General features: G+C 43.8%; 1 protein-coding gene across 1 annotated transcript in view; it reads left to right on the top strand.

Annotated features, from left to right (window-relative positions):
* LOC129702019 (sodium- and chloride-dependent neutral and basic amino acid transporter B(0+)-like) overlaps nt 1-25,260 on the top strand; it is a 55,059-nt gene that overhangs the window by 23,851 nt on the left and 5,948 nt on the right. The window contains exons 6-8 of the mRNA XM_055643510.1: nt 8,498-8,623; nt 23,190-23,308; nt 24,339-24,438. Of these exons, the coding sequence (XP_055499485.1) occupies nt 8,498-8,623; nt 23,190-23,308; nt 24,339-24,438 (345 nt within the window). The remainder of the gene's footprint in view (nt 1-8,497; nt 8,624-23,189; nt 23,309-24,338; nt 24,439-25,260) is intronic.

The raw sequence follows: 25,260 nt of genomic DNA on the forward strand, positions 1-25,260 counted from the left end.
GCGGTGCAGGCTCGAAGGGCCGAATGGCCTACTCCTGAACTTAATTTCTATGTTTCTATGTTTCTATTATTTTCCAACGATCAATAGATTTACGATCAGTTCCTGTGGATTGGAGGATAGCTAATGCTATCCCACTTTTCAAGAAAGGAGCGAGAGAGAAAACGGGGAATTACAGACCAGTTAGCCTGACTTTGGTGGTGTGAAAGATGCTGGAGTCAATTATTAAAGATGTAATAATGGGGCATTTGGATAGCAGTAAAAGGATTAGTCCAAGTCAACATGGATTTATGATTTTACAATGCATTTAAGCCTCTCCCATTTTTATGAGATGAATTTCCTGGAATATGTAGGAAGTTTATTGTAACCTAGTGCTACTTGCCTGAACAATGGATGATATATCACTTAAATGCAATTGTTTTCAGTTGTGTGGAGAGACCTGTATATTGAAAATGCGTTTTGCCTCTAATATGTCAATTTACCTTAAATGTAGAAGAGCTTATTAAAATCTTCTTACAAAGACCATTAAGTATTTTCTATCTATCCTCTTTTGGACCCAAGGCATAGCAGAGCTGCCAACTCTCACGAAGAGGTAAGGGAGGGAGAGATGGAAGGGAGGGAGAGAGGGAAGGGAGGGAGATCGCGAAGAGAGGGGGAGAGAGAGAGAGAGAGAGAGAGAGAGAGAGAGAGATCGAGAGAAGAGAGGGGAGCGAGAGATCGAGAGGAGGGGAGAGAGAGATCGAGAGAAGAGAGGGAGAAGGGGGAGAGAGGGAGACAGGGAGAAGAGGGGAGGGAGAAGGATAAGGGGGAGAGGGAGAGTGGAACGATAGCACATTATAACGCGCAGCCGTCCCATTCCGACCAAAGATTATAGAGCAGAGCCCCACTAGTATCTTTGATTGCGGCCGCCGCCACCGAACCCCCCGACCCACCATTGCACTCAAAGATGATAGAGCAGAGTTATATAATATTTGATTGCACCCTTCTTCACGGCGGGCTTGTGATCTTTGCTTGTGATGTCTTGTATGTATGTGAGTGTTGTTTGCTATGTTCGAGGAATATAATGGGTAACAGCCGCCCATTCTCGGACTTGAATCTGAGCTCGAAAAATCTCCTGGTCACTGGACCTAATGTGTCCGCGGGCCATATTGTGGAGTCTAATCCCTTACAAAACAAAACCAAAAACGTACAGAAGTGTTAAAATTGTCTTTATTATTGTGGTGAGTAAAGATATATTAAAAATAAGTCTAATAACTTTCTAATGTACCGACAAACCCAGTTTCCCAATGGCCGTTGATGGGAGAACAGAAAATAACATTTTCACCACAGAATATCGACTGAAAATAATAAAAATATTTTCTCACCTTTCTTTTTTATTGGGGAACCTAAAGAATGACAGGTTGGGTCGTTTAGATTTACGATTAGAATACTTGATAGCAGAGCAGTGAGATGAAATTTAGATAAGGACGCCATGACAGTGTGGGGGAAGCCCAATAAAATGCCTCGAAAAATGGCGTCGAAGATCACACACGTGATACCACGCGTTTTTCGAGGAGTGGTCTATCTTGCTCCTCTAGGATCTTTGGCCCCGGCTAAATCTGTGCCCCTCCCCAGGCTGCAGGACCCTCCCCCAATTGGCCCCGGACAGCCCCCGCCTGAAGCCAGCCCCCTTCCCTGGTTGCAGAACACAGCAAGAGACACAACAAGAAGGAATGGACTGAATAAATCTCCTCTTTAACGTTTAAATGTTTGTTATATTTTAAGAGTTACTAGACCGTTGGGTCCTGTCCCCTCAATGAGCAGTTGTGCCGGGGGGGGGGGGGCTGCCTGCGGCGTCAGAGACAATAAACAACCGCCCACACACACACAGAGAGGAGGGGTTAGAGGGGGGGGAGTGGGTTGAGAAGGGGAGTGAGCGAGAGAGGGGGGGTGAGAGTGTGGTGGGGGGGGAGGTGGTGAGAAGGGGGGAGAGAGAGAGGAGGGAAGAGAGGTGGAGAGTGGGGAGAAGGGGGAGTGAGATGGAGAGGTGGGGAAGGGAGGGGGAGGGGGAGGGAGATGGGAGGGGGAGAGGGGGAGAGGGAGGAGGGGAGGCAGATGGAGGGGGAGGGAGATGGGAGGGGGAGGTGGAGAGGGGGGGAGAGGGAGAGAAGGGGGGAAGGGGAAGGGGGAGAGAGGGTGGAAGGGGGTAAAGAATGGGGAGTGTGAGGGGGAGAGGTGTGGAGAGAGGTGGGGGGAGACATGGGGAAGGGGCAGAGAGAGGAGGGGAACGGGGGAGAGAGAGGAGGGGGAGAGAGGGCAGGGTAGGGGTGGAGAGAGAGTAGAGGGGGATAGAGAGAGAAGGGGGGTGGGAGATGTGGAGGGGAGTCGGGTGAGTGATCGGGCTACGAAAAAAAGTGGGGAGAGCCCGGGATGAGAGAGAGCTCTAGTACAGGGCCTGACTCTCGGCATCTCTCGGGAAAACCCGAAGTGGGGTGGAGCGGCGTGTGGGGGGAGCGAGAGGGACCGGGGGGGGGGCGTCGCGGAGGGAACGGATAGTAGCGCGGGGGGGGAGGAGCAGGATAGGAGCAAGGAGGAATGGTTAGCAGTGGGGAGGAGCAGTTAGCTGCTGGAGTCAAGAGAGAGTCAAGAGTCAATTTAATTGTCGTTTGGACCCCTGGAGGTCCAAACGAAATGCCGTTTCTGCAGCCATACATTACACACAAATAGACCCCAGACACAACATAATTACATTTAACATAAACATCCATCACATTGCTGTGATGGAAGGCCAAATAAACTTCTCTCTCCACTGCACTCTCCCCCCCCCCCCCCCCCCCGATGTCAGAGTCAAAGTCATAGCCCCCGGCTGGCGATGGCGATTGTCCCGCGGCCATTAAAGCCACGCCGGGTGGTGCGAGGTCGCACACCGGGTCTTGGTGTTAGAGCCCCCGGCGTGCGCTCGCAGAGTCCGCGGCCATTCCAGCCGCGCGGGGCAGTGGTGTCAGGCCCCGCTCCAGGAGCTCTTCGACCCCGCAACTCGGGCGGGAGAAGTCGCCGCCGCAGAAGCCCCGAAAAGCGGTCTCCCCCCAGGGAGCCGTGGGCTCCCGGCACCGTCGTCCACAGACCTGTAGAGAGCCTCCGACTCTCCGGCAGCAGCAGCAGCAGCAGCAACAGCATCAGCAGCTGGAGGGAGGGGCGTGGCAGATGATCGGGTGGGGGAGACGGAGAGGAGGTCACCAGACGATGATCACCCATCCGATCATCCGGTGCAATAATGACCGCCGCTGCCATGTTGTTGAACTTCAAGGTCAAGGTCTGGAATAGTACTAGGTGTGCAGTCAAAGCTGGGACAATGGGAGTGTTCAGCACTGGGAACCTCAGCAGGTAAGCAGCTATGATCAGGGTAGAATAGGGGGCCAGGTGTACGGTTGGACTCGGGGTCAGGAATGAGAGAAGGTATGCAACTGCTCAGGAGTAATACCAGGTGTGCAGTGAGACCCAGGTTGGTCAACATGGGCCAAGTACTTGATTATAATCTGATTTCCTATAATTTGGCGACCAAAATTGTACACCATACTCCAGAATTGGCCTCACCAATACCTTGTACAATTTTAACATTACATCCCAACTTCTATACTCAATGCTCTGATTTATAAAGGCCAGCACACCAAAAGCTTTCTTTAACACCCTATCTACATGAGATTCCACCTTCAGGGAACTATGCACAGTTATTCCTAGATTCCTCTGTTCAACTGCATTCCTCAATTCGCTACCATTTACAATGTATGTCCTATTTTGATTTGTCCTGCCAAGATGTAGCACCTCACAGTTCTCAGCATTATACTCCATCTGCCATCTTTCAGCCCACTCTTCAAATTGGCCTAAATCTCTCTGTAGACTTTGAAAATCTACTTCATTATCCACAACACCACCTGTCTTAGTATCATCTGCATACTTACTAATCCAATTAACCCACCATCATCCAGATCATTGATGTGTATGACAAACAACAGTGGACGCAACACAGATCCCTGAGGCATCCGTTAGTCACCGGCCTCCAACCTGACATCGAAACATAGAAAATAGGTGCAGGAATAGGCCGTTCGGCCCTTCGAGCCTGCACCGCCATTCAATGATCATGGCTGATCATCCAACCTGCCTTCTCTCCATACCCCCTGACCCCTTTACCCATCAGGGCCACATCTAACTCCCTCTTAAATATAGCCAATGATCTGGCCTCAACTACCTTCTGTGGCAGAGAGTTCCACAGATTCACCACTGTCTGTGTAAAAAAAGATTTTCTCATCTCGGTCCTAAAATACTTCCCTATCTATCTATCTATTAATATATAAAACTCAAATCCATCTGACGTCCGCCTGCAGTACGGATCCCTTCCTGCCTTTTGATTCGTTGACGGCTGCTCCTTCCTATCAGCTTCCAACACACTTCGAAACAAAGTTGCAAGACAGGAACACTGAACTTTTCACTGCTGCAGCAGGCAGGGGAGGTGCCATTGAGGGAGGCAGGGGAGTGCTGGAAACTTACATTTGGGAACGGGCTCAGTTCGGGTGCATGGTGGAATATTGGGTTGGGGGATCACACCATTGGGGGAGCAGACCCAACGGGTCTGCACTTGGTCTAGTTATCCTTAAAAGACAAACAGCCATCCACCATTACTCTCTGGCATTTCTCATTCAACCACCAAGAATCCACCTTGCTACTCTATCATTAATACACAACAATTGAACCTTCTTAACCAACCTTCCATGTGGAACCTTGTCAAAGGCCTTTATAAGAATAATAATAATAATAAATTTTATTTTCGGGCGCCTTTCAAAGTCTCAAGGACACCTTACAGAAATTAACAGAGGAGAAAAAAAACATATAGTCGGAGTAAAAAGAATAATAAGGACATCACCAATACACAAATTAAAGACAGAAATCGCTCCAAAGACAAAAAAAATCAAAAAACACAATGTGAAGAGAGAGCAGTGGCAGCTAAAGCGCGCCAGCGTCCACTCTCCCTTCCGACAGCCATCTAGGACACAGTCTAACATGTTTACTTACACACAAAAGAATCATCCCCCCACAATGGATACCACTGTGGGGGAAGGCACAATGTCCAGTCCCCGTCCCCAGTTCACCCAAAGTCAGACCTATTGAGGCCACCGCTATTGCCTCTACGGAGGCCCGATTTTCCTGGCCTTTCTGGCCGGGTGGTGTTGCCCCGGCGTCGGGAGAGTACTCACAGCGGCTGGGCCACCTGGAACGGCCGCTTCCTAGAAGCCGACAAGGCCGCGCCGGGTTGGAGCTCCCAGGCTCCCGATGTTTGAGTCGGCGCCGCCCGCTCCGCTCCGCAGACCCGCAGCCTCACCGACCAGGTAGGGACCTAGAAGTATAATTACCCCCTTCCCCCCACATTAAGAAGTCCATTTCTCCAACAGACGAAGAACAAGACTTGCTAAAAACTTTTTTTTAAAAAAAGAATTAAACGGACGGCTGCTGGTTAGCAGCCGTTCCCCAAGAAGGCTCCTCCACAATTTATAGTATCCTTTCCATTAATTTGCCCACCACTGACTTCAAACTAATAGGTCTATAATTGCTAGGTTTACTCTTGGAACCCTTTTTAAACAATGGAACAACATGTGCAGTACGCCAATCCTCCGGAACCATTCCCGTTTATAATGACATTTGAAATATTTCCGTCATAGCCCCTGCTATTTCTACACTAACTTGAATTGAATTGAATTTTTGAATTGAATTTCCTTTATTGTCATTCAGACCTTACGGTCTGAACGAAATTTCGTGCCTGCAGTCATACATACAATGATACAATAATAAACAACAATAAACACAAATTAACATCCACCACAGTGAGTCCTCCAAACACTTCCTCACTGTGGTGGAGGCAAAAATCTTAGGGCTGCAGTCTCTTCCCTCTTCTCCCTCTGCGCTGAGGCGATTCCCCACCAGGCGATGGTACAAACAGTCCCGTAGCTCACCGAACCCTGCGAACGGGCCGGTTCAAACACTGCGGCCCGGGTTGGTCGAAGCCGCCACACCTCCAGTCCAGCACACGCAGCCGCTGGCCCGCGGCTGAATCCAGGACTCTGGACACCGCCGCAAGAACGTCGTCCCAGCCACCGGAGCACCGTCCCAGCCCCCGGACCGGATCACTAACTTCCCTCAATGTCCTAGGGAAAATCCTGTCAGGACCTGGAGACTTATTTACTTTTATATTTTTCAAAAGTGTCAGTACTTCCTCTTCTTTGAATCTCATAGTTTCCATAGCTATACTTGTTTCCCTTACCTCACATAATTCAATATCCTTCTCCTTAGTGAATACCGAAGAAAAGAAATTGTTCAATATCTCACCCATCTCTTTTGGCTCTGCAGATAGCTGTCCACGCTGACTCTCTAGGGGGCGCAATCCTGTGTGGTATGGCTGCCCAGCCAGCAGCTATCTGTTTTTCATCTTTTTTTTAATTTTTAGTTAGTTGAGTGTTTTGTTTTTATGAGTTCTAGCCTTTTTTATGTGGGGGGTGGAGGGGGGAAGGGGGAAACTACTTTTCAAGGTTCCTACCTGGTCGGAGAGGCAGCTTTTCTCCGGGTAGCACCGCCGACCCGTCCTCGCGGCCTACCAGCGGGCCTGGAGTGGCGTTTCCTGAGGGGACCACCCAGGACCTCGGCTTCGGCGGCGGCACAGCGCTGTCGCGGAGCGGTGCGGGCGATGCCTTGCCCGGGTCGCCGCGCTGGAGCTCTGGTGAGCTGAAGACCGCCGAGTAAAACATCGCGGAGCCGCGGGTCTGTGTAGCGGCCAACTGCGGGCAGCGGCGTTGAACTTTTCATCGGGAGCCTGGGATCTCTCGCCGAGATCGCCAGTTGTGGAGCTCCATCCAGCGCGGCCTTGTTGGCTTCGGAAGCCGCGGCCTCCAGTACGGAAGCGGCTGTTCCGGGTGTCCCAAGCTGCTGTGAGGATTCTCCCGATGCCGGAGCTACATCACCCGGCAAGAATGGCCTGGAACATCGGGCCTAGGTAGAGGCGACTGCAGAGGCCTCAATAGGCCCGACTATGGGTGAACTGGGGGTGGGGACTGGACATTGTGCCTTCCCCCAGTGGGAACCATTGTGGGGGGATGTTTTTATGTTTATTGGTAAATTTCTTTAATGTTATGTCTAATCTTTATCTGTGTGCTGCATGGTAAGACAAATTTCACTACACCATTTGGTGTATGTGACAATAAATGTCCTTTGTCCATTGTCCTTTAATGGACCTATTTTATCCCTCGTTATCCTTTTGCTATTAATATAGCTGTAGAAATCCTTTGGATTTACTTTCAACTTCCTTTCCAAAGCAACCTCATATCTTCTTTTAGCTTTTCTAATTTCTTTCCTAAGATTCTTTTTACATTCTTTATACTCCTCAAGCACGTCATTTACTTCATGCTGTCTATAATTATTGTAGATCTCTCTCTTTTTCCAAACCAAGTGTCCAATTTCCCTTGAAAACCATGGCTCTTTCCAATTATTACTATTTCCTTTCAACCGAACAGGGACATAAAGATTCTGTGCTCTTAAAATTTCACCTTTAGATGTCCTCCATTTCTCTTCTACATCCTTCCCATAAATTAAAATGACCCAATTCACTCCTTTTAAATCCTTTCGCATCTCCTCAAAGTTACCCTTTCTCCAATCAAAAATCTCAACCCTTGATCCAGTTCTGACCTTCTCATAATTATATTGAAACTAATGGTATTGTGATCACTGGTCCCGAAGTGCTCCCCAACACATACCTCTGCCACCTGACCTGTCTCATTTCCTAACAGGAGGTCCAACACTGCCCCTTCTCTAGTAGGTACCTCTATGTTTTGCTTCAAAAAACTATCCTGCACACATTTTACAAACTCCAAACCATCCAGCCCTTTTACAGAATGTTTCCCAGTCTATGTGTGGAAAATTGAAATCTCGTACAATCACTACTTTGTGTTTACTACTAATATCTACTATCTCCTTACATATTTGCTCTTCCAATTCTCGCTCCCCATTAGGCGGTCTATAATACACCCCTATAAGTGTTGCTACACCTTTCCCATTTCTCAGTTGCACCCAAATAGGATCATTCATGTGCTGCACCTGTTGATCAGAGTCTGGCTCTTCTGTGGAAAGTAATTAGGAATGTAATTTAGCCTAACCTTATACATACCTGATCCAATTTAAAGCATAAATATTGCATTCAAGTGTAAGTTAAAAGCCTCGCTACAGTGTGCACCAGATTGCACAATTTCAAGCTGAAAAATGCAAAAGCTCCATACCATGGGAGGGGTACTCCCCCCCCCCTTCCCACAACCTCGTCCCCCACCCCCAGTCACTATGCTCCCTCGGCTTGGTCTCTTGCAATATCTCACTCCCAACATTCACCCAATATTGGCAGCCCTGTGCTGCTGCAAATAAGAATTTCATTTGTTCTGTGTGGGATATATAACAACAAAACACTTGACTCTTGATTGTATCCACTGTTCAGGTTTCGGTTTGGCTTTCATCGCCTACCCAGAGGCTCTTGCGCAGCTACCGTGGGCTCCTCTATGGTCCGCTTTGTTTTTCCTCATGCTGGTCACGGTGGGAATCGACACTCAGTTTGGAACATTAGGTAAGAGTTCTTCCTTTTTTTAAGTGAAGTTATCTGAATGGTTCTTGTACACCATGAGAAATTTCTGCTGGCTGTATGAAAATGGATGAACATTCCTTGCTTCTTTAGTTTTGGTTTAGGTTATTTTTGTCACGTACTCGGAAGAAGGCTGAAAAGCAGGACCTCCAGGGTGCTTATCTCCGGTTTGCTTCCAGTTCCTCGTGCTGGTTAAGGGCAGGAACAGGGAGATTGGGGATCTGAATGTGTGGCTGAGGAGCTGGTGTGGGAAGTAGGGATTTAGATTTTAGACCACTGGGAACTGTTTTGGGGTAAGGGTGAATTGCACTAAAGGGACGGGTTGCACCTTAATAGGCGGGGGACTAGCATTCTGGCAGGCAGGTTTGCCACAGCTACACGGGTGGGTTTAAACTAAATAGTGGAGGGGAGGTGACAAACTGGACATATAAGGATGGAGTTTTTTGGGGGGTTTTTTAGATATTAGAAGTAAGTACAATACAGTGGTACCTTATTTCAGGTGCCAAATATATGTTGGCATGTTACATTCTATGTACAACTTCACTTTTTTTTAAGAAATGAGAGAGAAAAAAAGAGACTAGATATAGCAATGTTACAAAATTTTGAGATTTAAAAAAATCAAGTCTGCAATTTATCCCATCAGATAAAGCATAACAATAAGTTTAATTTGACACCTAATTCACTTTCATATCTCAAGTAATAAAAAAGTTATGGCCATTTTCATACTCGGAAATTAGCATCTTGTTCCCTATTGATTTTCTATGGACATAACAAAAAAGCTGTGATCGTGGACAGTCAAAAGCCCATAACCTTCTTAAAAATTAAGAGAACTGAATGAAATTTTCAGTTATCATAGATTGAACCATTCTGAAACAAATATAAAATAATCTTACTTGGATGACCTGAAATTAAAGCATATAATTAGTTAGTTACCCAATTGTAGCTAATTTCAAACTTCAATTACTAGATCTAAACATCTATCCATTTCTTAATAAATGATTAACATTTTTAAATAGCCCAAGTGTCCAAATAATATTCACAAATAATTCACAATAAAACATGATTTTTAAATCTCATTTACATCAATTTATAGGCCAAATGGAAGGAATTTAGTGTTCAATTGCTGTAAATTAAAGTCAATTTAAATCAGCTTTCTAGTGGGTTCCTGTGAACGCGCTGGTTTAGAACGTTCACATTGCGCTGGATTTGTGCCCTCAAATGCCCAGAAAAATACTGCGGGATATAAAGAGCCCAAAATGAACTACTCGCTATAGAAAACTTTAATTACAGGGTTATAAACAAGCCCCATTTAATGTAAAAATAAGGTACATACCTTTAATTGTTTTCTTTATAAAACCCTGGGGCTGCGAGAGGTTGCGGAGTGAGAGAGTGATTTTTAAACTACTATAACTATTATACAAGGCCATAAAATCTAATAATACCTTTTGCGACGGGGTCTTCCAGCGATTTTCCGTTAATGATTTACTAGGCTGAACATTTTCGATTGCAACAGCCTAGTAAAAATCGCGTTTTAAACCCACCCCCTCTAAACAGCGCCAAAATCGCGCACACGGGGTAGGGCAGATGCTCAGCCACGATTCAGGTAGGTTTTGTAACATACCTACTAGATAATAGAGAGTAGATAAACGTGTAGTGTGTGTAAAGAAAGACAAAGAAAACGAAGAGAAAGAGAGAGTGGGAGAAAAGTAAAAAAGAGAGAAAGAGTAGAAAATAGGAGATAGGAGATGAGTATTTGTATTCTTGACCATCTTTCACCCAGACCTGAAAGTTGATTTTTACGATTCTGTTGCACCACATGCATCCAAGAAGTCAATAAATGGAGACCAACTCGTTAAGAATTGGTCTGGTTTATATATTAGGAGGAATTGCATTTCTTCAAGATGTGCTGTGTCCAACATATTTATAATCCACATTTTAAACGTTGGTATGGGTGTATTTTTCCAAAATTTGAGTATAAGTTTTTTTGCTATTATTGACCCATAATTAAAAAATGAATTTTGAAATGGGTTTAATTTATTCCCGTCTCCCGTTACTCCAAGTATAATCATTTCAGTGTTAGGCTCCAATTTTATCTTAAATAATTTTGTAAATATATCAAAAATATCGCACCAAAATTTATGAAGTTTTATGCAGGAAACAAAAGAATGTGTTATATTGGCATTTTGAGATAGACATTTATCACAAATGGGAGAAATATTTGGATAAAATTTATTCAGTCTAGTTTTTGAATAATATAATCTATGTAGAATCTTTTGAATTGAATTAAGTTGTGTCTTACATTAATCGAACATTTATGTATATATATCAAATACTTTTCCCATGCTTCTTTCGTGATTTTTTATCATTAGTTCTCGTTCCCAATCTTCTCTAAGTGCCTCTGTTGATGGTAGTTCTCTATTTAAGATACTATTATATAGATATGATATTAATTTCTGTGAGTCAGCCTTAATATTCATTGCTTCTTCCAGTGGGTCCAAAATTATAGTTTGATGTTTTTGTATATATTTCTTCATAAAGTCGCAGATCTGGAGATATTTAAAGTATTGGTTGTCATTCAGCTTAAATTTTAATTTTAATTGTTGGAATGATAACAGGTTTCCCATTTCATACATGTCGCCTATCCTTTTAATTCCCATTCTTTCCCATTGGTTGTATGTTTTATCAATAAGAAATGGTTTAAATGAAGGATTATTCATTATTGGCGTTAACACTGATAGCTTTCTTAATTTTAAAGTTAATTTTATTTGTTTCCAAATTCTTATTATATTATGGATAATTGGGTTATTCTTGTATATTGTGTTATTCAATTTTATCGGGGAGAAGAGGACCGCTCCTATATCACAGGGAGAACAATCCTCTTTCTCCATTCTTATCCATTCTGTCTGTTGGGAAGGGCTGTCCAGCCAATAAATTATATTCTTAATATGCACTGCCCAATAATAATACAAAAAGTTAGGAAGTGAAAGTCCCCCAGCATCTTTGGGTTTACACAGGTGTTTGCTTTGAATTCTATGTGATCTATAGTCCCAAATAAAGTTGGTAATATTAGAATCTAGTATTTTTTTTTTTAAGTGTTTTGGTATATATATTGGTATAGATTGAAATTGGTATAATATTTGTGGTAAAAAAAATCATTTTTATAGCGTTTATTCTGCCTATTAATGAAAACGGGAGCGTTTTCTAGAATTTAATCAACGCGTTCAATTTATTTAATAACAGCATAAAATTAGCATTAATTAATGATTTGTATCTTCTAGTAATATGAATACCCAAATACTTAAATTTTTCTGTTGCAAATTTAAAGGGGAATTTTAATAAGTGAGTCGTTTCTTGAGGCTTTAATGACATAATTTCACTTTTATTCCAATTTATTCTGTATCCTGAAAAATACCCAAATTCCTCTATTAAATTTAATAAGGTTGGAATACTCATTTGTGAATTTGTAATATATAAAAATGTATCATCTGCATATAATGAGATTTTATTATTTGAGTCTTTAGTATTATATCCCTGAATATTCGGATAAATTCTTATCCTTTCAGCCAAAGGTTCTATCATAAGGGCATAATGCACAAGGGTGATAATGCACACTCCTGCCTATTGCCCCTCGATAATTGGAATTTTGGAGATAACATATTATTAGTTAATATTCTTGCCGTTGGTTTATCATATAATAATTTTACCCATACAATAAAATTCTCTGCCATATTAAATTTTTGGAGTACTTTGTATAAGTACTGCCACTCTACCTGATCAAATGCTTTCTCTGCGTCCAGAGAGACAATTGATATATCTTCGTTTTCCGTTTTATGTGAGTACATTATATTAAACAGGCGTCTCAAATTGTTAAATGATTGTCTTTTAGGTATAAACCCCGTTTGGTCTGGATTTATCAATTTATTAATATATTTACTCAATCTTCTTGCTAAGGTCTTTGCTAAGATTTTCTGATCTGTATTTAAAAGTGATATGGATCTGTATGAAGCCGGTTCTTCTAAATCTTTATCTTTTTTTGGTATAAGCGTAATAGTTGATTCTGCTAATGTTTCTGGTAGTTTATTTTCGTTAAAAGCGTGAGTATATAATTTAAGTAAGCGTGGGACCGTTATCTCTTAAAATCTTTTATAAAATTCATTACTAAAGCCATCTGGTCCAGGCGTCTTACCATTTTTCAATGATTTTATTGTTTCTCTTATTTCTTCACTTATAATCTGAGCTAATTCCTCTTGTTCTGAGAGGTCAAGTTTTGGAAGATGATAGTTATCGATAAAATTTGTAATTTTACTATCTTCTATTTTAGTTTTAGATGTATATAGATTTTGATAAAGTTGAGCAAACCTTTTGTTAATATCCTTGGGTAATGTTAGTAGTTCACCTTTCTCTGATTTAATTTTAATAATAGTATTTTCCTTTTCTTGTTTTTTCAGTTGACGAGCTAAGAGTTTATGTGGCTTGTCACTAAATTCAAAATGTTCGTTTTATAATTTGGAATAATCTTACTACTCTTGCCGATAAATTTCGATTTAGTTTAAACTTCAATAGTATAATCTTATTATGTTTATCTATAGTTGAATCTTTGGCATTATCTAATTCTAATTGTCTAATTTCCTGTTGTAACATCCGTTGTTTTGTCTTATTCTTTTTATTTTGAAAGTTTTGGTATGAAGTTATAACTCCTCTAATAAATGCCTTAAAAGTTTCCCATAATAAGGATGGTGAAATACCTAGTGTCTCATTTGTCTCAAAAAAAAATTTCATTTGTTGTTTTAGATATTCATAACCTTGTGGGTTATTTAATATTTGTGCGTTGAACCTCCAAAAAGGTTTTATACCCGGCATTCCCTGAACTTTTAATGTGAAAGTCAACGGAGAGTGATCAGAATTAATACTATTGTAATATTTAGGATTGGACGTAAATGGAATTAATTTTGTATCCACTAAGAAATAATCAATTTGTGAGTAAGTTTTATGTACCGATGAATAAAACGAGTATTCCCTTCCAGTTGGGTTAGCTATTCTCCTTAAGTCTTTTATATTAGTATTTTTATATCTATCTATCTATTATTATATAAAACTCTCGTGCCATCCGACTGGCTGCCGTCCGGATGCCTTTCTGCCTTTTGATTCGTTCCATCGTGTGATGTCACAATGCCCAATGCTCGCAGATGTCCAATCGGAATGGCCGATGCTCGCAGATGTCCAATCGGAATGGATCCATTTACATGTACGGCTGCCGGCTGCATTTCTTCCTTTGATTCATTGCCACGCCGAATCCAGACGCACAATCGCCGAGATCTTTTCCATTTCGGTAGAGATTTCACTTTTCTTTCAAAGTATCCGCTCCTCATTACATTTCGTCATGTTTAAGTACACGTTTTTAATCAAATCCTTCTTCCCCCCCAACCCCCCAATATTTCAAAAATAAACTGGCTTCTCACCCATAGAAGTAGCCATTTCGGTAGACATTTCACTTTTCATTCCAACTATCTACTCCTCATTAGATTTTGTTATGTTTATGTCCACATTTTTCATTAAATCTTTCTCCCCCCCCCCCCCCCCCCCCAACTCACTCATTTTGTCACCTCCTGCTGGCCAGCGACCATAACGGCTGCTGGCGCCCGCATCTCGCCTCAAAGACGCCATTTAAAAACAGCCGCACTGCTGATTCCTGAGCCGCTTGAGTTGGAGGACCACGTCTCCCGTGGGGGCTACGGGTAGGGAACGGCTGCGTTGGGGGAGCAGACCCAATGGGTCTGCACTTGGTCTAGTTTGTATATAAAACTCTGTGGCTGCCGCTTGCCGTCCGGCTGCCTTTTTGCCTTTTGATTTGTTCCATCGTGTGATGTCACAATGCCCAATACTCGCAGATGTCCAATCGGAATGCCCAATACTCGCAGATGTCCAATCGGAATGGATCCATTTACATGTACGGCTGCCGGCTGCCTTTCTTCCTTTGATTCCTTGCCACGCCGATTCCAGACGCACAATCGCCAAGATCTTTTACATTTCGGTAGAGATTTCACTTTTCTTTCTAAGTATCCACTCCTCATTACATTTCGTCGTGTTTATGTACACATTTTAAATCAAATCCTTCTCCCCCCACTCACTTATTTTGTTACCTCCTGCTGGCCAGCGACCATAACGGCTGCTGGCGCCCGCATCTCGCCTCAAAGACGCCATTTAAAAACAGCCGCACTGCTGATTCCTGAGCCGCTTGAGTTGGAGGACCACGTCTCCCGTGGGGGCTACGGGTAGGGAACGGCTGCGTTGGGGGAGCAGACCCAACTGGTCTGCACTTGGTCTAGTTTGTATTTAAAAGTTCGCTATTCTTAGATTTTGAATTACCCTTCCTTGGTTTTATGAATTTGTCCAAGTATAGGTCTATAACACAGTTGAAATCCCCCCCTAGTATTACATTTTGGTAATTATACTCTGATATTATTTCCAAAATTTTCTTTAAAAATTGGGGATTATCAAAATCTGGAGCGTAAATATTTATCATAGTCATTGGTAGAGTTAAAGGGAAAGAGAGTATAAGAAAAGTTATGAAAGACACCAGAATTAACGGGGCAGAAAGCTCAGGAAGGGATAGGAGAATATGGCCAAGTGAAATAGGAATCGATGTGAAAGGTGAGGGGAGTAATGGATTAAAAGTATTATAAATGAATGCATGAAGTATAAGAAATAAAGTAGATGAGATTGAGGCTCAATTAGAAATTGGCAAGTATGATGTTGTGGGAATTACAGAGACATGGCTGCAAGAGGACCAGGGCTGGGAACTGAATATTCAAGGGTCTATGTCCTATCAAAAAGACAGACAGGTGGGCAGAGAGGGTGGGGTAGCTCTGTTGGTTAGGAATTAAATTCAGTCGCTTGCAAGGGGTGACAAAGAATAAGGAGATGTAGAGTCAGTATGGATAGAACTGAGGAATTGTAAGGGTAAAAATACCCTAATGGTAGTTATCTACAGGTCCACAAACAGTAGCCTGGATATAGGGTGCAGGCTGAATCAAGAGTTAAAATTGGCATGTCGCAAAGGTAATGCTATGGTTGTTGTAAGAGATTTCAACATGCAGGTAGACTAGGAAAATCAGGTTGTTAGTGAACCCCAAGAAAGGGAGTTTGTCGAGTGCTTCCGAGATGGACTCTTAGGGCAGCTTGGACTGGAGCCTACCAGGGAAAAGGCAATTTTGGATTTAGTGTTGTGTAATGAACCTGATTTGATAAGGGAACTCGAAGTAAAGGAGCCATTAGGTAGTGACCATAATATGATAAGTTTTAATCTACAATTTGAGAGGGAGTAGGGAAAATCGAAAGTGACAGTATCACAGTTGAACAAGGGGGACTATGGAGCCATGAGCGAGGAGCTGGCCAAAGTTGACTGGAAAGGGACCCTGGAAAGGGATGACAGTGGAACAACAATAGCAGGTGTTTCTGGGAATAATACAGAAGGTGCAGGATCAGTTCATTCCAGAGAGGAAGAAAGATTCTCAGGGGAGTAAGGGGCGACCGTGGCTGACAAGGGAAGTCAAGGACAGTATAAAAATAAAAGTGAAGAAGTAACACATAGCAAAGATGAGCGGCATGCCAGAGGATTGGGAAATTTTTAAAGAGCAACAGAAGATAACTCAAAAGGCAATACGGGGAGAAAAGGTGAGGTACGAAGGTAAGCTAGCCAAGAATATAAAGCAGGATAGTAAAAGCTTCTTTGGGCATGCAAAGAGGAAAAAATTAGTTAAGACCAAAGTTGGACCCTTGAAGACAGAAACAGGTGAATTTATTATGGGGAACAAGGAAATGGCAGATGAGTTGAACAGGTTCTTTGGATCTTGTGTCTTCACTAAGGAGGACACAAACAATCTCCCAGATGCACTAGTGGCCAGAGGACCTTGGGTGACAGAGGAACTGAAGGAAATTCACATTAGGCAGGAAATTGTGTTGGGTGGACTGATGGGACTGAAGGCTGATAAATCCCCAGGGCCTGATGGTCTGCATCCCAGGGTACTTAAGGAAGTGGCTCGAGAAATCGTGGATGCATTGGTGCCATTTTCCAATGTTCTATAGATTCAGGATCAGTTCCTGTGGATTGGAGGGAATCTAATGTTATCCCACTTTTTAAAAAAGGCGGGAGAGAGAAAACAGGAAATTATAGACCAGTTAGCCTGATATCGGTGATGGGGAAGATGCTGGAGTCAACTATAAAAGATGAAATAGTGGACATTTGGATAGCAGTAGCAGGAACGGTCCGAGTCAGCATGGATTTACGAAGGGGAAATCATGCTTGTCTAATCTTCTGGAATTTTTTGAGGGTGTAACTAGGAAAATGGACAAGGAAGAGCCAGTGGATGTATTGCAGCGGCGGCACGACACGTTGCAGCGGCCCCAACAGCCTGTCTGTCTTTTAAAAAAAAGATTTCTAGTTAAATGTAGTTGTTCGTGTTTTTTAATACTGTTTTTAACTGTATATATGGGGGGGGAGGGGGACACTTAAAAAAAATCTCTTCCCTGCACGGGAGACCTGACCTTTTTCCTGTCGGGTCTCCGTTGTCGTTGGGGCCTAGCACCGGGGGAGCAGCCTCCAGCCTGAATGACCTGTGGGCTCCAGTTGCGGAGCCTGCGGACTACCCACCATCGGCCGGCTTCGGAGCGTGGGGAGCGGTCGTGGCTCGCTGCTGCGGCCCGACTCCGGAGCTCGGAGGCTCCAGCTGCAGACTGGTGGGCTGGGACATCGGTAGCTCGTGGGTCCGGGTGGAGACTGCTTTTTGGAGCTCCCGCAACGCAACTTCTCCAGCCCGTGTCACAGGGTTGGAACAACCCGGAGCGTGGCCGTACATCGCCCGGCGCGGCTTTAATGGCCGCGGGACATTCCAGCTCCCGCCGGGGGCTCCAATTTTGTGACTTTTGGGCCTGGAGCGGGGCTGTACATCGCCCGGCGCGGCCTTAAATTGCCGTGGGACTGACCATCGCCCGCCTGGGGCTTCGACATCAGGAGAGAAATGAAGCATTGGAGAGAAAAGATTTTGCCTTCCATCACAGTGAGGAGGAGATTCACTGTGATGGATGTTTGTGTAAATTGAATTGTTTGAATGTCTTGTACGAATTGTCTTTACATAGGAAACATAGAAACATAGAAAATAGGTGCAGGAGTAGGCCATTCGGCCCTTCGAGCCTGCACCGCCATTCAATATGATCATGGCTGATCATCCAACTCAGTATCCCGTACCTGCCTTCTCTCCATACCCCCTGATCCCCTTTAGCCACAAGGGCCACCTAACTCCCTCTTAAATATAGCCAATGAACTGGCCTCAACTACCTTCTGCGGGAGAGAATTCCAGAAATTCACCACTCTCTGTGTGAAAAAAGTTTTCCTCATCTCGGTCCTAAAAGACTTCCCCCTTATCCTTAAACTGTGACCCCGTGTTCTGGACTTCCCCAACATCGGGAACAATCTTCCTGCATCTAGCCTGTCCAACCACTTTGTTTGTATGGCTGTGGAAACAGAGTTTTGTTTGTGCCTCACTGAGGTTCAAATGACATGTAATAAAATATTGTATACTGTATAGTGTACCTGGACTTTCAGAAAGCATTTGATAAGGTCCCACATAGGAGTTTATTTGGCAAAATTAGAGCACATGGTATTGGGGGTATAGTGCTGACATGGATCGAAAATTGGTTGGCAGACAGGAAACAAAGAGGAGGGATTAACGGGTCCCTTTCAGAATGGCAGGCAGTGACTAGTGGGGTACCGCAAGGCTCGGTGCTAGGACCACAGCTATCTACAATATACATTAATGATTTAGACGAAGGGATTAAAAGTAACATTAGCAAATTTGCAGATGACACAAACCTGGGTGGCAATGTGAACTGTGAGGAGGATGCTATGAGGATGCAGGGTGACTTGGACAGGTTGGGTGAGTGGGCAGATGCATGGCAGATGCAGTTTAATGTCGATAAATGTGAGGTTATCCACTTTGGTGGCAAAAACAGGAAGACAGATTATTATCTGAATGGTGTCAAGTTGGGAAAAGTTGGGAAGTACAACGAGATCTGAGTGTCCTTGTTCATCGGTCACTGAAAGTATGTATGCAGGTGCAGCAGTCAGTGAAGAAAGCTAATGGCATGTTGGCCTTCATAACAAGAGGAGTTGAGTATAGGAGCAAAGCGGTCCTTCTATAGTTGTACAGGGCCCTAGTGAGACCACACCTGGAGTAGTGTGTGCAGTTTTAGTCTCCAAATTTGAAGGACATTCTTTAGAAACATAGAAAACAGGTGCAGGAGTAGGCCATTCGGCCCTTCGAGCGTGCACCGCCATTCAATATGATCATGGCTGATCATCCAACTCGGTATCCTGTACCTGTCTTCTCTCCGTACCCCCTGATACCTTTAGCCACAAGGGCCACATCTAACTTCCTCTTAAAAATAGCCAATGAACTGGCCTCAACTTCTGTGGCAGAGAATTCCAGAGATTCACCACTCTCTGTGTGATAAATGTTTTTGTCATCTCGGCCCTAAAAGATTTCCCCCTCATCCTTAAACTGTGACCCCTTGTTCTGGACTTCCCCAACATCGGGAACAATCTTCCTGCATGTAGCCTGTCCAACCCCTTAAGAATTTTGTAAGTTTCTATAAGATCCCCCCTCAATCATCTAAATTCTAGTGAGTACAAGCCGAGTCCATCCAGTCTTTCTTCAGATGAAAGTCCTGAAATCCCAGGAATCAGTCTGGTGAACCTTCTCTGTACTCCCTCTATGGCAAGATTGTCTTTCTTCAGATTAGGAGACCAAAACTGTATGCAATACTCCAGGTGTGGTCTCACCAAGACCGTGTACAACTGCAGTAGAACCTCCCTGCTCCTATACTCAAACCCTTTTGCTATGATTGCTAACATACCATTCGCTTTCTTCACTGCCTGCTCCACCTGCATGCCTACTTTCAATGACTGGTGTACCATGACACCCATGTCTCATTGCATCTCCCCCTTTCCTAATCGGCCACCATTCAGATAATAGTCTTCGTTCCTGTTTTTGCCACCAAAGTGGATAACCTCACATTTATCCACATTATACTGCATTTGCCCACTCACCCAACCTATCCAAGTCACCTTGCAGCCTCCTAGCATCCTCCTCACAGCTAACACTGCCCCCCAGCTTTGTGTCATCCGCAAACTTGGAGATGTTGCATTCAATTCCCTCGTCCAAATCATTAATATATATTGTAAATAGCTGGGGTCCCAGCACTGAGCCTTGCGGTACCCCACTAGTCACTGCCTGCCATTGTGAAAAGGACCCGTTTACTCCTAATCTTTGCTTCCTGTCTGCCAGCCAGTTCTCTATCCACATCAATACTGAAACCCCAATACCACGTCCTTTAAGTTTGTATACTAATCTCTTATGTGGGACCTTGTCGAAAGCCTTCTGAATGTCCAGATATAACACATCCACTGGTTCTCCCTTATCCACTCTACTAGTTACATCCTCAAAAAATTCTATAAGATTCGTCAGACATGATTTACCTTTCATAAATCCATGTTGACTTTGTCCAATGATTTCACCACTTTCCAAATGTGCTGCTATCCCATCTTTAATAACTGATTCTGGCCGTTTCCCCACTACCGATGTTAGACTAACTGGTCTGTAATTCCCCGTTTTCTCTCTCCCTCCCTTTTTAAAAAGTGGTGTTACATTAGCTACCCTCCAATCCTCAGAAACTACTCCAGAATCTAAAGAGTTTTGAAAAATTATCACTAATGCATCCACTATTTCTGGGGCTACTTTCTTAAGTACTCTGGGATGCAGCCTATCTGGCCCTAGGGATTTATCGGCCTTTAATTCATTCAATTTAACTAACACCACTTCCCGGCTAACCTGGATTTCACTCAGCTCCTCCATCTCATTTGACCCCTGGTCCCCTGCTGTTTCCGGTAGATTAGTTATGTCTTCCTTAGTGAAGACATTGCTATTGAGGGAGCTATTGAGGGAGTGCAGCGTAGGTTCACGAGGTTCATTCCCGGGATGGCGGGACTGTCATATGTTCATAGAATGCAGTGGCTGGGCTTGTATACTCTGGAATTTAGAAGGATGAGATGGGATCTTATTGAAACATATTTTTATTAAGGGATTGGGCACGCTAGAGGCAGAAAACTTTCCTGATGTTGGGTGAGTCTAGAACCAGGGGCCACAGTTTAAGAATAAGGGGTAGGCCATTTAGAATGGAGATGAGGAAAAACCTTTTCACCCAGAGGATTGTGAATCTGTGGAATTCTCCACCTCAGATGGCAGTGGAGGCCAATTCTCTGGATGCTTTCACGAGAATTAGAATGAGCTAACTCAGGAACAGTCAAGGGATATGGTGAGAAGGCAGGAACGGGGTACTGATTGGGGATGATCAGCCATGATTACATTAAATGGCGGTGCTGGCTCGAAGGGCCGAATGGCCTTCTCCTGCACCTATTGTCTATTGCCTAGTACCAAGGTACAGGGAAAAACTATGTTTTGAATGCTATCCAATTGAATCAGATACAATAACATAATACATAGATGCAATCAAGTCAAATTCAAGTACAATGGGTAGATACAAAGTGCAGAATGTAGTTCTTAGTATTGTAGTGCAACAGTTCTTTGTATTGTATTGTGCAGACAATACTCCATTCCTTGCCTTCCAGTAGCATCTGGCAACTTGTTTTAAATGAGTCAACAATTGAAGTGAAGGAAATATCGCTGGGCATGTTTGTAATGCAACCCCTGTTTTCCAGTTACTCCAGTGGTTACTAATCTCCCAGTTTGGGCCATCATTCCTCTTCCACAACCACTACACCTAGTTCTTGGGACATTAATTATGCAGTTTGCATTTCCTTCCTCAAGGTTTACCACACATCAGAATAATGGGAGTGGGGTTGCATGAAGAGGGGAAGTTGTCCTCGTCTGCTTCATCAGTAGGTGGAGTTCTGATCGTCTCCAATTTTCTTAGGGCTCAGTTTATTAATCTGGAGATAATTGTCTGCGGTTCATCGTTTTAATTTAGATTCTCCTTCACCAGTACCTAATTGTTCTATCAATGTTTTTAGTTCCCCAAGGGCCATAATAATTGGACATTTCCCTTCCTGTCCAAGTGATTCTGATAGTCTTTTGAGGTCCCTAATCCTAGCACTGGCCAAGCAGCAAAGTCTTTACATCTTGTGCTGGTGAATACAAAGAATTACGTATATCCATCCCACTAAATACACTGCCAACCATCATTACTACATTTCTTTGCATGTCACATTATGGACAGTCCCAATGCCATTAGTATTGTGGTCAGGTTACACACTTTCCTCCCTGTTATGGACTCTTGTCAAAACATTGTCTATCCATTGGACAAATGCAAGGGCTGAGGCTCCTCCAATATTACCTCTTGATCCAATGCTTGCATCACTTGTTGCAGTCTCTTGTCCTTCTAGACCAGTGGTTCCCAACATGGGGCGTACACCCCACAGGGGGGCAATTTGGTTTTTAAGGGGGGCAATTGAGCGTGACTGAGGTCTAGGTCCAAATTTTTAATTTTTATTTTTTAGGATTTTCCATCAGGTAAACATATGTAGTTTATATGTTTCAGATGTTATTTTGAGTAAATAATTTTTTTGGGGTAAAAAAGGTCTTTATTGTGTAGTTATTACATAATCACCGCGCCATCATTCTTCAGTTGAAACGGAGTTCACTTTTTAAATGATAAGAATTATATATCACCACATGGGGGGGGGGGGGGGGGCATCAGGATTTTAGAGGTGATTAGGTGGGGCGTGGCCAAAAAAAGGTTGGGAACCACTGTTCTAGACCGAACAATCCTGCAGTACTTAATCTAAAGGAGTGGAACAGAGTGTCCAAGCAGCTTTCCCCTTCCCAATACACTGTATCATAATGTATCACTCTCTGGACACTCAGAGTCTACATAACTGCCTGCAGTTTCCCAACAGACAGTCTGTGAAATCGGCTCACCGATACTGCTCCCATGAGAAGTAGCACAGGCGCACTGACCACAATCATTTCAATTTGACAATGGGCTCTAACAAAGTTTCAGCTAATTTTCATGTCCCTGTATTAGTTGTGATCACTGCATTTAATTTTCAAGTTATTTTAAAATTATTTTCTATTTTTAAATATTTGAAATGTATTAAAAAAAATACTTTCTACCTATGACATAACTTTCAAGGAACTATGTATCTGCTCTCCTAGATCCCTCTGGTCCACGACACTCCCCGAGCCCTGCCATTCACCGTGAAGGTCCTGCGCTGGTTTGACTTCCCAATTTGCAACACCTCGCACTTGTATTAAACCTCATTAATCATTCCTCAGCCCATTTGTCCAACTGATATACCTTTTGGAAGTCATCTTCACTATCTACAATATCATCCATGTTAATGTTATCTTACAAATCATGCCTTGTACATTCTTATCCAAATCATTGATATAAACCACAAACAGCAATGGGCTCAGTATTGGTCCCCGAGACACACAGGCTTATAATTCTAACCTCATTTAACATTTTGTTTCATCAGAAACAATTTTAACATCCCTTATGGACCAGTACCCCAAGCGTCTGCAATCAAAACGCCTTTTGCTGACGGCTGGTGCTTGTGTGTTGCTATTTTTCCTCGGCCTTGTGTGTGTAACACAGGTAGGTTGTCCACTACCTGTCCACGTGTGATTGCAAGAGGGAGCTACAATGTGGAGGAATATCAGAGATAAAGGGAAATTCGGAGTACGAAAATTGAAATTATATTTTGGGGTTCTGGAGAAGCTGGGCAGGCCAGAGGAGAGGGAGCACAAACATCTGGGATGGTCTGTGAGTAAATGGAGTTATCTCGAGTTGGTCTGAAGAAATGTCTCGACTGGAAACGTCACTTATCCATGTTCTCCAAAGATGCTGCCTGACCCACTAAGTTACTACCCCCCCTCCTCTCTCCCCATCTCCTCTCTCCCCATCCTCTCTCCCCACCTCTCCCCCCACCTCCTCTCTCCCCACCTCCTCTCTCCCCACCTCCTCCCCTCCCCTCTCTCCCCATCTCCTCTCCCCCCACCCCACCTCCTCTCCCCCCTCTACTCTCCCCCTTCCCCTCCCCCTCTCTCCCCCTGCCCCCCCCTTCCCGACTAACCCCGTCTCTCTCCCCTCTGCCCCCCCCCTCCCCACTAACCCCCTCTCCCCTCCTCCACCCCGCCCCTCCCTCTCCAACCCCCCTACACTCTCCCCTCCCCTCTATTTTCCCCCCTCTCCATCTCCCCTCCTCTCTCCCCCCTCCCACACTCCCCTCTTCCCTCCCCCTACCTCTCCCCCCGCATGTGTGTAGGGGGTGGTTAGTGTGTGTGTGACACCACAGGCACCACGCCCCCCCCCCCCCCCCCCCCCCCTTGGTCTAGTGACATTTAAAAATACATTTGGACAGGTGCGTGGATAGAAAACGTTTAGTGTGATATGGGCCAAATGTGAGCAAATGGGACTTGCTTTAATGGAACTTCTTGGTTGGCATAGACTATTTGGGCATGAGGACTGTTTCCGTGCTATATGATTACGATTCTAATAAATGCAAATGAAGCAATGTAGAATTGAGTGGTTTATAGTAAAATGAATCCTCTTAGCTTTATATTTTGGAACTTTCAATGCTTGGGATTCCTCTTGTAATATTTTCTAATTTTCTATTTAACTTCAGGCTGGAATTTACTGGGTTCATTTAGCCGATTATTTCTGTGCTGGATGGATTCTCCTTACAATCGCTCTGCTGGAACTCATCGGTCTAAGCTGGATATATGGTATGCACAACATAAAAAGCATTGAAACAAATCAAATGGACACAAAGTATTGCTTTTTCTACCCAGCTGTCTGTCTAACGTGACATCCCAGTGTCTGGGAATGTTAAGCTTGTATTCCTGCCCCTTCAAGGTAAACTTCAGTAATGGCAGCGATATCACACTTCGGGCTCTATGACTGCTCTCACTTTGTCCCCTTTATCTCTAAAGCTTCTTGAACTAAAGTAAACACAATTAAGCAGATCCACGTTAAGTTCCTTTTTTTTCAGACTTTGTTTCCTCCGATATCTAAACTTAATCTCAGCATCTCCGGTCTTGTGCCTCCATACTCTGCTGCTTTCTGAGATTTCCTAAATCCCTCCATTCTATATCCAATGTTGCCTCTCTCCATTCTGAACCTGCTGTCTGCTTCTCTTCCTCCTTTCAATTGCTTTAAGCTATCCGAAACAGCCCAGTTAGTCTCTCAACAAAGATATTAGTCTTGGACCTGCTGAAGAACAATCCCTTACATGTCCTGGGTCCCGGGAGTTTCAAACTTCACTTCTGTACCTTGGCTTCATTCTTACATTCATTTGGACCTATTTCTTGTAAAATGCGGAAAAAATGGGGAATACTGCAGTAGGTAATGAAAAACCCTAGACTAAATATCCAGAGGCATGAGATCAAATCCAGCACAGAAGGTGAAATAATGAAATAATCTGGACTGAAAAAACCTGCTGGTAACTTTACAGACGGCCATGACACCACTCGATTGTCATCAAATCCCGTTCAGAAATCTGGTCCACATGTGCCTCCAGACCCACAATACCATCCATAGTGGGTACA

This window comes from Leucoraja erinacea, chromosome 12, assembly GCF_028641065.1.
Source record: "Leucoraja erinacea ecotype New England chromosome 12, Leri_hhj_1, whole genome shotgun sequence".
Classification (NCBI taxonomy): Eukaryota; Metazoa; Chordata; class Chondrichthyes; order Rajiformes; family Rajidae; genus Leucoraja; species Leucoraja erinaceus.